Source organism: Haematobia irritans, chromosome 1 (assembly GCF_050003625.1).
Source record: "Haematobia irritans isolate KBUSLIRL chromosome 1, ASM5000362v1, whole genome shotgun sequence".
NCBI classification, from domain to species: Eukaryota; Metazoa; Arthropoda; class Insecta; order Diptera; family Muscidae; genus Haematobia; species Haematobia irritans.
This window is the reverse complement of record NC_134397.1, coordinates 236614379-236625501: the sequence shown is the minus strand read 5'-3', so window position 1 is coordinate 236625501 and position 11123 is coordinate 236614379. Positions and strand designations below refer to the sequence as shown.

General features: G+C 31.2%; 1 protein-coding gene across 1 annotated transcript; it reads right to left on the bottom strand.

Annotated features, from left to right (window-relative positions):
- Positions 1-552: 552 nt before the first annotated feature.
- On the bottom strand, positions 553-10657 carry Sec10 (Exocyst complex component Sec10). Its single transcript, XM_075302081.1, has 6 exons — positions 10553-10657; positions 9533-10479; positions 5453-6049; positions 5194-5386; positions 917-1234; positions 553-825 (listed from the first exon to the last, which is right to left on the bottom strand). Exons 1-6 carry the CDS (start codon positions 10583-10585, stop codon positions 727-729), a joined length of 2187 nt encoding a protein of 728 aa, XP_075158196.1. The 5' UTR covers positions 10586-10657; the 3' UTR covers positions 553-726.
- Positions 10658-11123: the final 466 nt, after the last annotated feature.

Genomic DNA, 11123 nt, shown 5'->3' with positions numbered 1-11123 from the left:
TTGCCAACATTTTTTCCATTGGAAATTTTGTTATTTCTATAAAAAAAATTGAAGAATTCTACCAATATACCAGTAAAAAATCTACCATTTTTCGTAGAATTTTACCAACTGTGGCAACCGTAATTGAAAGACGGACGGACATCATACAATCAGGAAGATTCACTATATTTCCCAAATAAATAATTGAAGACTTTATAGTTTTTTTCTGTGTAGCTATTAAAATTGCATCTGACCGATTGGACAGAAACTGTGTGGACGAATAGAAAATGCGGAACTTGATTTTTAAATTAAAATTCAAACATCTATCGTGCGAACACCAAATTCATGACTTGTCACCGCTCTACTTTAACTCTTCTAAATAATTTAAATGTAATTTCATGAAAAATCTAAAACTTCCATAATCATTTTCCTAAAATGTTTGATAACTCTTAAATATGGTAATATTTTAATTCAATAGCGTTGGTTATCACATAGTCGTTCCCGCCCCACTTTTTCTTAAGAGTTCTAATTTTAATTTCACAATTTCTCTAGAACATTTTTTTACCATATTCGTTAATTGATATATTTAATTTAATTTTTATTGGAACATTGTGATTAATCATACCAATGACATAGTTAAACTAAATAGCATACAAATATATTTAAAATATTATTAATACGAATTGAAGTATCTTCAAAGTGGTAATGTATTCTGATGATTTTCCGAATATTTGCTATAATGCATTTCTACTCAATAATACCCTTTAGATTGTTATTGTTTTTAATATCACGAAAATCAGCTCTCAATTGTATGAATTGACGTACCACCGATTTGTCCAAGTAATTCTAAAAATAAAATTAATTAATACATTCAAATATATTGGGGTGGATAGATCGAATTCCAATTTTGTTTTGTTTTTTTCCGATCTATACTTACCAATGTTTCACCCGTACAAACTTCCAATAAATTCTCCGGTTTCACTAAAAGTAAATTACAAAGTGCATGTAGAATATCAAAGAGTTGGGTGACCAGAGGACTATCAAGCTCTCGTATACATTTGCGATATTCATTGACATCGCAAATGGCGCACATTGCTCCCGCTGTATTGAATTGCATTGTTTGCAGATGATCATAAATAATACGATGTAATCGTACTCCAAATTCGTGCAAAATTTGCTTTTGATTTTCTCCATCGATACATTTCTTAATTTGTTGGATAACGGGGTGAATGTTTTGTACCACATGTAAACATGCCTATATATTGAGAATTGAGAAAAAAAAAAAACATAAAAATACCAAACGTGCTTTTTATTTATAAGAACAAAACAGTAAACGATATTTGTACAATAGAAAAGAACATTAAAAATCGCTGCATTATAGTGTCAATAATAAGAGAATTTCAAAATAATGTGGATCCCGGGACATGTGGTTATCTATACAAGGAAATACTTGCGGTTTTAAGACCTGGATACATATGGCTGCCTTGTTTGGTGGGAACCACCAAAATCAGATATTAAAAATTGATAGGATAAATAGGTAGTGTCACTGGCATTTTAGAGGTACTAACGGAGTCTGCCCACTCAATTAACACATAAAGAAAATATAGGAGGTAACACTCGTGAGACATAAAAGCTAAGATGCACCCAGCAAAACAAAGAGTCTTCAAAAAAGTAGTGAAAATGGCGCATAATGGCTTGCCATAGGACGGAAGTCCACTTCTTAAGGTGTGATACGAATTATGTGTTTTGGATGTGAATTAAAAATTTTGTGATATTTTGATATATAATTTTTTAAATTTTTTATAATTTGTAATGCATTCTAACGCTGTCTGAAACGCATGATCTCAAACACTTTCAAAAATCCGCAAATTTTCTGGAATGGATTTACCTTTTTTTTCGGCAAAATGTTAATATGTAATTTTAACGATTAATCTGTTTTAACGTATTAGATAAAAAAATTAAAACTTCTCATTAAAAATATGAAAAACGAGAGTTATAAAAAAATGTGCAGTTAAAATAAATAACATCATTGGGAGGGCATTTTTAAAAGTACTTTTAAAGTTGTGCCTTTAGAAGAACTTCCACTATTTTTTTCTGGACACTACACACAAAACAAAATTCTGTTTCAATCACGAAATTAATTGATCCAATTAATTTTTTAATTGAAATTTCTTCAATTACGAAAATGATAGTATCAATCACAGTTTTAATTGGACATTTAAAAAAAACTTGATTAAAAAATTAATTGAATTCATTTGCAAATTTCAATTAATTTTTTAATTGATTCTATTAAAAATCTAATTGATGTTGATTTCAAAACTCAATTAATTTTTTCATTAAAAACGTATCTATTTTCAAATAATTTCTTAACTGTTTAGTGTTTTTAGTTTGATTAAAAAATTAAAAAATCGCTTTTAATTGACTTAGTCTTCTGAGTTTGATTAAAAAGTTAATTGTATCAATTAATTTACTAATTAAAAAAATTTCAACTTCAATCAACTTTTTAATTGCAAATATTTTCGTGATATTTTTTTCTGTGTAGAAAGCTCTGTTTTCCGGCATAGCACGATAAGCCGAGATATATTATACCAAGTATGGAAGAGTGAAAGGAAGAGAAGAAACCTTTTGGAATTCTGATTATGTATACAGAAGGATATAAAATGGACGAAGAAACTGCCAGCGGCATTTATTGCAGTGAACTAGGAATTTGAGAGTCGTATAGTTTAGATAGCGATTGTAGTATCTTCCGAGCAGAAATTCCTGCAATCAGCTGCTGATTCGCTTTTGATGAGCCGTTATTCAGAAACTTTTTCAAAGTCAAGCAGCTATAAAGGTTTTTGGCAATGCAAACTAGAGGTGTGCACGTGAGTAATAGTTTACTCACGCTCACGCACACTCACGACTGAAAAATCACACTCACGCACGATATTTGTTGGTAGAAATCACGCACACTCACGAAAAGAAAATTTGTACTCACGCACGAAAACGTCGTGACTCTCGAAAAATACCGTGACTCACGAAAAATATCGTGACTCACGAATAATTTTATGATTAATTTACCTTACCGAAGTGTCTGATAACATGAGCATTATTAAAATCGAGAGGGTTATTAAACTCTTAACATCCCAGGTGTCACTAAAATTGTAATTGAATTTAACTCTTAAGCGTTTTATGTTGGTGAGCAGGAATATTTTCGTGAGTGTAATTCGATAGATATTATTTTCGTGACTCACGCTCACGCACGACATTTTAGTTTGTTAATCACGCTCACTCACGCTGTTGTCATGAGCGTGACTCACGACTCACGACTCACACACAAGTCACGAAAATGTTCGTGAGTCACGACAATTTCGTGTCACGTGCACACCTCTAATGCAAACATAAGGTCCAAGGTAGTCAGCCGTTTTTTCACTGAACAGCAAAATGTAAGTATGTGCTGGGTACCTGGGCACTGTGGAATGAAGGAAAGAAGCAGATGTGCTGGCTAAGGAGGGAGCTCGTGGAACGAATATAGCTAGCAAACCAAGTTGATAGGGACGCAAAAAAAATCTGATGCGAAAATCTGATGGCGATGAACAGACAGAAATTGAGGCCTTTAATTGGCAATATAACTGGGCATGACACACTTGGCTTTACACATTGCGCTCAAAATCATAAGCGTAGTAAGGCCTCTGAGGGAGGGCTTAGCCCCTTCCAAAGAAAAATTAGCCCCCCCTGAATGTGAATGGTTAAAAATGTCTAGATACGGCAATGCTCAAAATCAATATTTTTCGAGATTTCAAATCTATTTTTATAAGGCCAGTGACAGTTGAAATCTAGTTAGAGAGGAGTTCGGAAGTGTAATGTAAATGGCGTATGCCCGTTCCCGGAAGTTACATACGTACCACTGTGCCAGTGTCCAGGTTCATCCTTTAGAAGAAATAAGATACTGGGCACCTGTCACCGATCTCTGGGTGTAGCTTAAGGAGCATACTCGCTTTCATCGGGGTTTCTGGTTGGAAGTTTAAAGCAAATTTAAAGACGACGGATAAATGGGAGTTTATGAGCAACTATAAAGAAAACCACCTCACGAATTAAAAGATAAGAAAATGAGCTCGAAAAATCACTATGGACCCTAGTGGTCTAAGTGGACATCAATTCGATTAAAAACTTGGTGCCATCCTCTAACATATAACCTAATATTATGAATTAGCACTAACTCTAGAACGACACTTTCATTTGGGCATTAAGAAAATGAAGAAAAAATAATGTAACACAAGGGCAACACCATTTTATAGAAACAAAATCACCCATAGACAATTTTATGAATGATAGACATTTTGAATTTGTATGCCCTTAATTACATTATTAAAACGTTTGGCAAGTTTTTGCAGCAATAGCAATTGAAACTGCAGTAGTAAATTTGCTGCTCTAGCAAATATGTCTACTTATTCAGCAAACAAAAGTTTTTTTCTTTCTTCTGTTATTATAATTTTTTTTTTTTGAGTATATATTAGAGGTCTGCATCGAATAACTTTTCACTACATGTATGCAATTCGCTGTCGAATATAGTACATACACTGTCTTTCTCTCAGAGCGCAAGTAGTGAAGTGAAGAGAACGCTTGCTTGTCAAATACCACCAAGTACTTATCCGAAACAATATGTGTTCCGAAAAAAAGGAACAATAAAAATGTAAGTACTTGAGAAAAAGTACAACATGGATTCTCTTCACTTCACGTGGTACCACAAGTATTGCTTAGCTATGTGCGAAGCAAAACTTTCCATTATTATTAATCATAGATATGTATGTATGTCACATATTTCATATATTTATGTATGTCACACACTTACCTTAACGTTTTCCGTTCTTTATATCAATCCGAAAACATATATTATGGAGAGTAACTGTTTTCTTGTATTTCTGAAACTTCACGTGGTACATGGAGTACTCTATGAAGTTTTGTTCTCGCAACATACTCGACGTGATCAATCTGAGTACACTTCAATAAGAGAGAAAGAGGAATATGTGTTTGTTGGTAGTGAAGACATCAGAGTAGCAACAAGAAGTTACTCGTGGCTTTTGATGTTCATTAAGATGTGTACCAATTGTTTTGCGACTCTCTCAAATAGATGTACTCATGTAGCAAGTACACGTGTACTCTGCATTTACAAATGCAATTGTGCAGACCTCTAGTATATATATCGAAATAATTTTTTTGCTCTATTCCTCTTACCGCTGATGTTATGGTGTCAATATCCGAATCGGGTTTATTGTAGTCTGTTTTCTTTTGTTCGTTTAGCAAATATTGTTTAACCCAACCAATAACAGCATTTAAAGTTCGATCTAAACCTTGATCCAATTTATTTTCCACCTGTTCCATTAGTATACGTTTTTTAAAAACATATTCCGAATATTTGGGGGTATTGCTAAAAAAACAAATAAAACAATCATAATACAATTTTGTTTCCTAGCAATTCATGACATTTACTCACAGGACACATGGTACCACTGAAGTATTACACTGGTCTTCCAATAGATGGACTATTATATTGGTCTTTTGTACCACTTCAAAAAAGTACAATTGCGGAAATTGACGTCCCGTATCGGCAATTGGTATTATATTCAAACCTAAATCCAAAGCATATGTGGCATGTTCATGCATAAGAAATCTCAGGAGAATATCATTTAATTTAATTATATTAGTTGGTAATTCGGTTTCATTTGATAGGGTACGACAACGTTTTAACGACGCATTTGCTTCTTGTAACATTTTAATAGCCAACTCTTCGGAGAGGAATGTTTCACCGCCATAATCCTCTACTTGAGCTATATTTATATTGGCCTTAGTTCTTATCAAAACTTGCATGTCCCGCTTGAGCTCTTGAAAACGTTCGGTTGGTTTCTTTTGATGATTTTTACTTGCATAGAATTTCTCTAATTCTGTGGAACATTTTGCTGTTAGAAATTTTGATTCGATTTCGGCATAACTATTTAAATGTTTCTGGAATATTTGTTGTGTTAATTTATTCAGTAGATCATCGTCCATGGCTGACATATAGTGTTGAAGTTCAGAAGAGAGTTTCAAAGTTCTGAAATGATACAATTCAAAAAATCGAATGAAAATGAAATAAAAAAAACGGCAGTATCAGTTTAATAATCACCCCAAGTTCCATATTCGAAATTGATTTTTTTTAATTTGGTAGAAAATGTTTGTTAGTTAGGAAATTAAAGGAAAATTCTCCGAAATTGAAATTTTATAGAAAATTTCGTCGAAATTGAAATTTTATAGAAAATTTCGTCAAAATTGAAATTTAAATTTTATAGAATTTGTTTTTAGAAAATTTCGTTGAAATTCAAATTTTATAGAAAATATTTTCAAAATTCAAAATTAAAATATAATTTCGTCGAAATTGAAATTTTATAAAAAATTTCGTCAAAATTGAAATTTTATAGAAAATTTCGTCAAACTTGAAATTTTATAGAAAATTTCGTCAACATAGAAATTTTATAGAAAATTTCGACGAAATTTAAATTTTAAAGAAAATTTCTTCAAAATTAATCGCTGTTAGAAAATTTTGTTGAAATTCAAATTTTATAGAAAATATCGTCAAAATTCAAAATTTATAGAAAATTCCTCGAAATTTAAATTTTATAGAAAACTACGTCGAAATTTTAATATTATAGACCTTTCGTCGAAATTTAAATTTTATACAAAATTTCATTGAAGCGCAGCGATGTTACTGCTCGGCCTAACCGACGCTATAAGGGGGAATTTCACGCATGATAAATTATGCGTTTTACTTTCGTTAGACTTGGAAAAAGCTTTCGATCGTGTGGATCATTTAATATTGGTAAAAAAGCTTCAACAATATTTCGGCTTCGGCTTTAGTGCCTGCAAACTTCTTGCTTCATACCTTACAGGTAGGAAGCAATATGTCCAGATCAATGGGAAAATATCAAATATGTTGTCGGTGAGGAGTGGAGTCCCTCAGGGCTCAATTCTTGGGCCAATGCTTTTCATACTTTTTGTTAGTCCGTTGTAATTTATATAAATTGACCGCTAAGTGGCTTCAAATTACATGATGAAAATAAAATAAAAATAAAAAATTGATCTTTGTTAGAAAATTTTGTCAAAATTCAAATTTTATAGAAAATTTCTTCAAAGTTCTGAAATGATGCAATTAAAAAATTCGAATGAAAAATTTAAATAAAATCGGCACTATCAGTACCATATTCGATATTGATTTTTTTTAAATTTCGAAAATTAAATTTTATAGAAAATTTCGTCGAAATTTAAATTTTATAGAAATTCAAATTTTATAGAAAATATTTTCAAAATTCAAAATTAAAATATAATTTCGTCGAAATTGAAATTTTATAAAAAATTTCGTCAAAATTGAAATTTTATAAAAAATTTCGTCAAACTTGAAATTTTATAGAAAATTTCGTCAACATAGAAATTTTATAGAAAATTTCGACGAAATTTAAATTTTAAAGAAAATTTCTTCATAATTCATCTCTGTTAGAAAATGTTGAAATTCAAATTTTTTAGAAAATATCGTCAAAAAAATTCCGTCGAAATTTAAATTTTATAGAGACTTTCGTCGAAATTCAAATTTTATACAAAATTTCATCAAAATTGATATTTGTTAGAAAATTTTGTCAAAATTCAAATTTTATAGAAAATTTCTTCAAAATTGAAATTTTATAAAAAAAAACTTCGTCGAAATTTAATATTTATAGTTATAGATCTTTAATATATGAAATTGATTTTTTTAAATTTAATTTTATTGACAAATTTCGTTGAATTTCAAATTTTATAGAAAATATTGTCAAAATTCAAAATTCGTCGAAATTTAAATTTTATAGAGATTTTCGTCGAAATTTAAATTTTATACAAAATTTCGTCGAAATTGATCTTTGTTAGAAAATTTTGTCAAAATTTAAAATTTTTTAGAAAATTTCGTCGAAATTGGAGAAACTCTAGTTTAGCTATACCTCGTAAATTTTTTTTTTTTTTGGGTCGATAGAGAATCAAATTTGACATCGAAATAAAAAGTAACCGGTTGGCGGTCGCAACCGGTTAACCGGTTATTCGAGCCTAAAGTGTAAGCAAATAATCGTTAATAAAACCGGTTTTCGTGAACCGATTACTTTAAAATATACATCACTAGAAAGCTAAAGGTACGACCTTTCAAATAAGGTACAACTCGAGTTTATCCGATTATCAGTTTAGGTTTTAGATGAAATAATACGTGTTTTTGAACCGGTTTTTTTGGAAAAAACCGGCTTTTAATCCAAAAACGCTCGATGTAAAGGTTCAAAATTACTAATTGCATTGTGTAGCTAACACTTCTACCTATCCGTTAAAGTCATTTGCTTGCCGATATCTCCGTTAGAACCGGATATATTTGATCTGAAATTTAATTGTAACCGTAGAATTTGAATTTTGCCAAAAAAGAATTGTATTCAATTTTAATTCAAAGTTGTTTTCGGGTTAGAATGAAAACAGTTAACATAAATAATATTAATAGTTAAAAAGCGCCGCAGGGGAAAAATTTTTTCAAAAAAATCGCGCGATTTTTTGAAAAAATTTTTCATTTTGTCTTTTCAAACCGGATATGGATAGGATCTGGATAATATGTCTAATTGTAGGAATAAGAAAGCGCCGCATGCAAAAAATTTTTTTCGCGCGATTTTTTTGAAAAAATTTTTTATTTTTCAAACCGTATATGGATGGGATCCGGGTAATATGTCTAATTATAGGAATAAGAAAGCGCCGCTGGCAAAAATGTTTATTTTTCAAACCGTATATGGATATATAATAGTTAATATCACCGGTTATAGTAAAGATAGCAGCTTGACTTTGACCTTGATGGAAAGGTAGAAGTGTTAGCTACACAATGCAGTCCGTTATTTAGTACTTTTATATGGAGCAGTTTTTGAGATACCCGTACAGCTGGAACGGATGAAGCTGATATAACGGTTCATACATCATTTTAAAGGTCTCTTAAAAACCTTTCTAGTGATGCACTTTCAATCGGATCTCTAGAACCGGATATATTAAGGATTTTTAACTTACACTTTAGAACCGAATAACCTGTTATCCGGTTACGACCGCCAAGAAAAAAAGTTGTTGTTGTAATCTACTCAAAGAGTACTACCATCTGTGAAGTTTTGAAAAAAATCTGAGAGGTATAGCTAAACTAGAGTTTAGCCTCGAAATTAATCTTTGTTCGAAAATTTCTTCAAAATTGAAATTTTATAAAAAGAAACTTCGTCGAAATTTTGAAATTTAGAAAATTTCGTCGAAAGTTTTATGGAAAATTTCATCGTTTTATAGAAATTTTTATTAAAATTTTTAGTTTTATGAAAAATTCAGTCGGATTTGAAATTTTATAGACAATATTGTCAAAATTGAAAATATAGAGAATTTCTTAAAAATTGGAATTTATAGAAAATTTCGTCGAAAGAATTTGGTATAAAATGAAATTTTAAAGACATTTCGATCAAAATTAACCAAATTGTCTGAAGCCTCTTCGACGAAGGAGAAAAATCTAATTAAAACTTACCTTGAATATAATTCATATAGTGTCTTCAAGTATTTCTCTTCGTCACGTTTATCATCCAATTTTGTCATTGCATATTGATGCAATTTCAATTGATATATATTTAGTATAAATTTGGACATCACTTGTTGGGGATTCGCAAAGACTTTCTTAATTATCTCATAATGATGTTTACACATAGGTACGATGCCAATGAAAATATCTTTACCACCATATGGAGTCATTTGGCTCTGCTCAATATATGCATCTATACACTGGGCATAGCCTTTAAATTGTGACAAAATTTGTGCAAGCTTCTTCATTTTCTCTATGTCCTCACTTTTTTGTGCAGTGGCAAACTCTTCGATTAGCCTGCGTTCCACCTCATCATATTTTCTTTCAATTTTACGTTTCGATTCAAAAAACTTCTCCGGTGGTAAATCTTGGGCAATTGCATATAGTTTTTGTATAACATCAGCAGCTTCATAGAGTCGCGTTGGATCAGTGAATATATCATTTACAATTGGTCCAGCGATTAGAAATTCCGACATATAACTGAGTAATGTTTGAGCCTCTACGGTACGGCTGCGTGGTGTATTTACATTTTCCAATTGTTCACCTAAATGTATAATTTTACCAGCAACAGAATTGATTTTCTCATCCAACTGCCAAAATACATCGGACGCTAATTGATGACGTTCTTGCAATTTGAGGATATTTTTGGCATGAGTCTCTTGTTCTTGTTTCAGGGCTTCCTCCAAACGTTCACACTTGGCTTGCTGCCTTTCCTGAAGGATTTTCAAATCTTTAATAGTTTGAATGAAAGTATCATGTAAGGCAGTTGGATTGAAATCCTTAATGCCTGCTGCAATAATTCCATCCAGTTGAGTTTGTTTACCACCCGAATTATCACATTCGTTATTCGTACGCCATGTCAATTTCTCAACAAATCCACTGACCTCAAAAGGTTCCTTTAAAACGAAATTTAAGGGTTAATATACTTATGAGTATACAGGCCACTATTTAGAGTATAATAAAATATACCTGCTCGAACTCTTCCATATATTGAGACAACATTTTATATCAATAACAAAATCCAACCCTATTATTCATCAATTTTCTGAGGCGTAAACAATTGGGCCATCTGATACGAACATATGATTATTTTATGGGATGTTGCCACACATCCTAGTACTTACGATGTTGCCACATTCAACGATTAGGACACCGAAAGAAAATTTCTAAATATTCATCATGACAAAGTAATATTATGTTCAGACTATGCACGAAAACCTTATATATATAACTGTAGCTTTGTAACTAAAATTTCATGTATGCCTGTACACATACCGAAATACATGCGAAAGTATAATCATAGACCAAGGAAGGTATAGACAACGAAATTGAATTCACAGCGCTGTAGTTTGTATGTACACCGTAGATGGCTCTTTTTCGTCTGCAATTGAGTGATTTTTAAATTCAGCTTTAATTTGTTTTCTTTCCTTTGTTTTCTTGATGAAACATCAAATATTTTAAAAGCATATAAAATTCTATGGTCTATGGTATAATTACGGATGAAGATCTGTTTTTATTTCTGGGACATTAAAGAAAATCA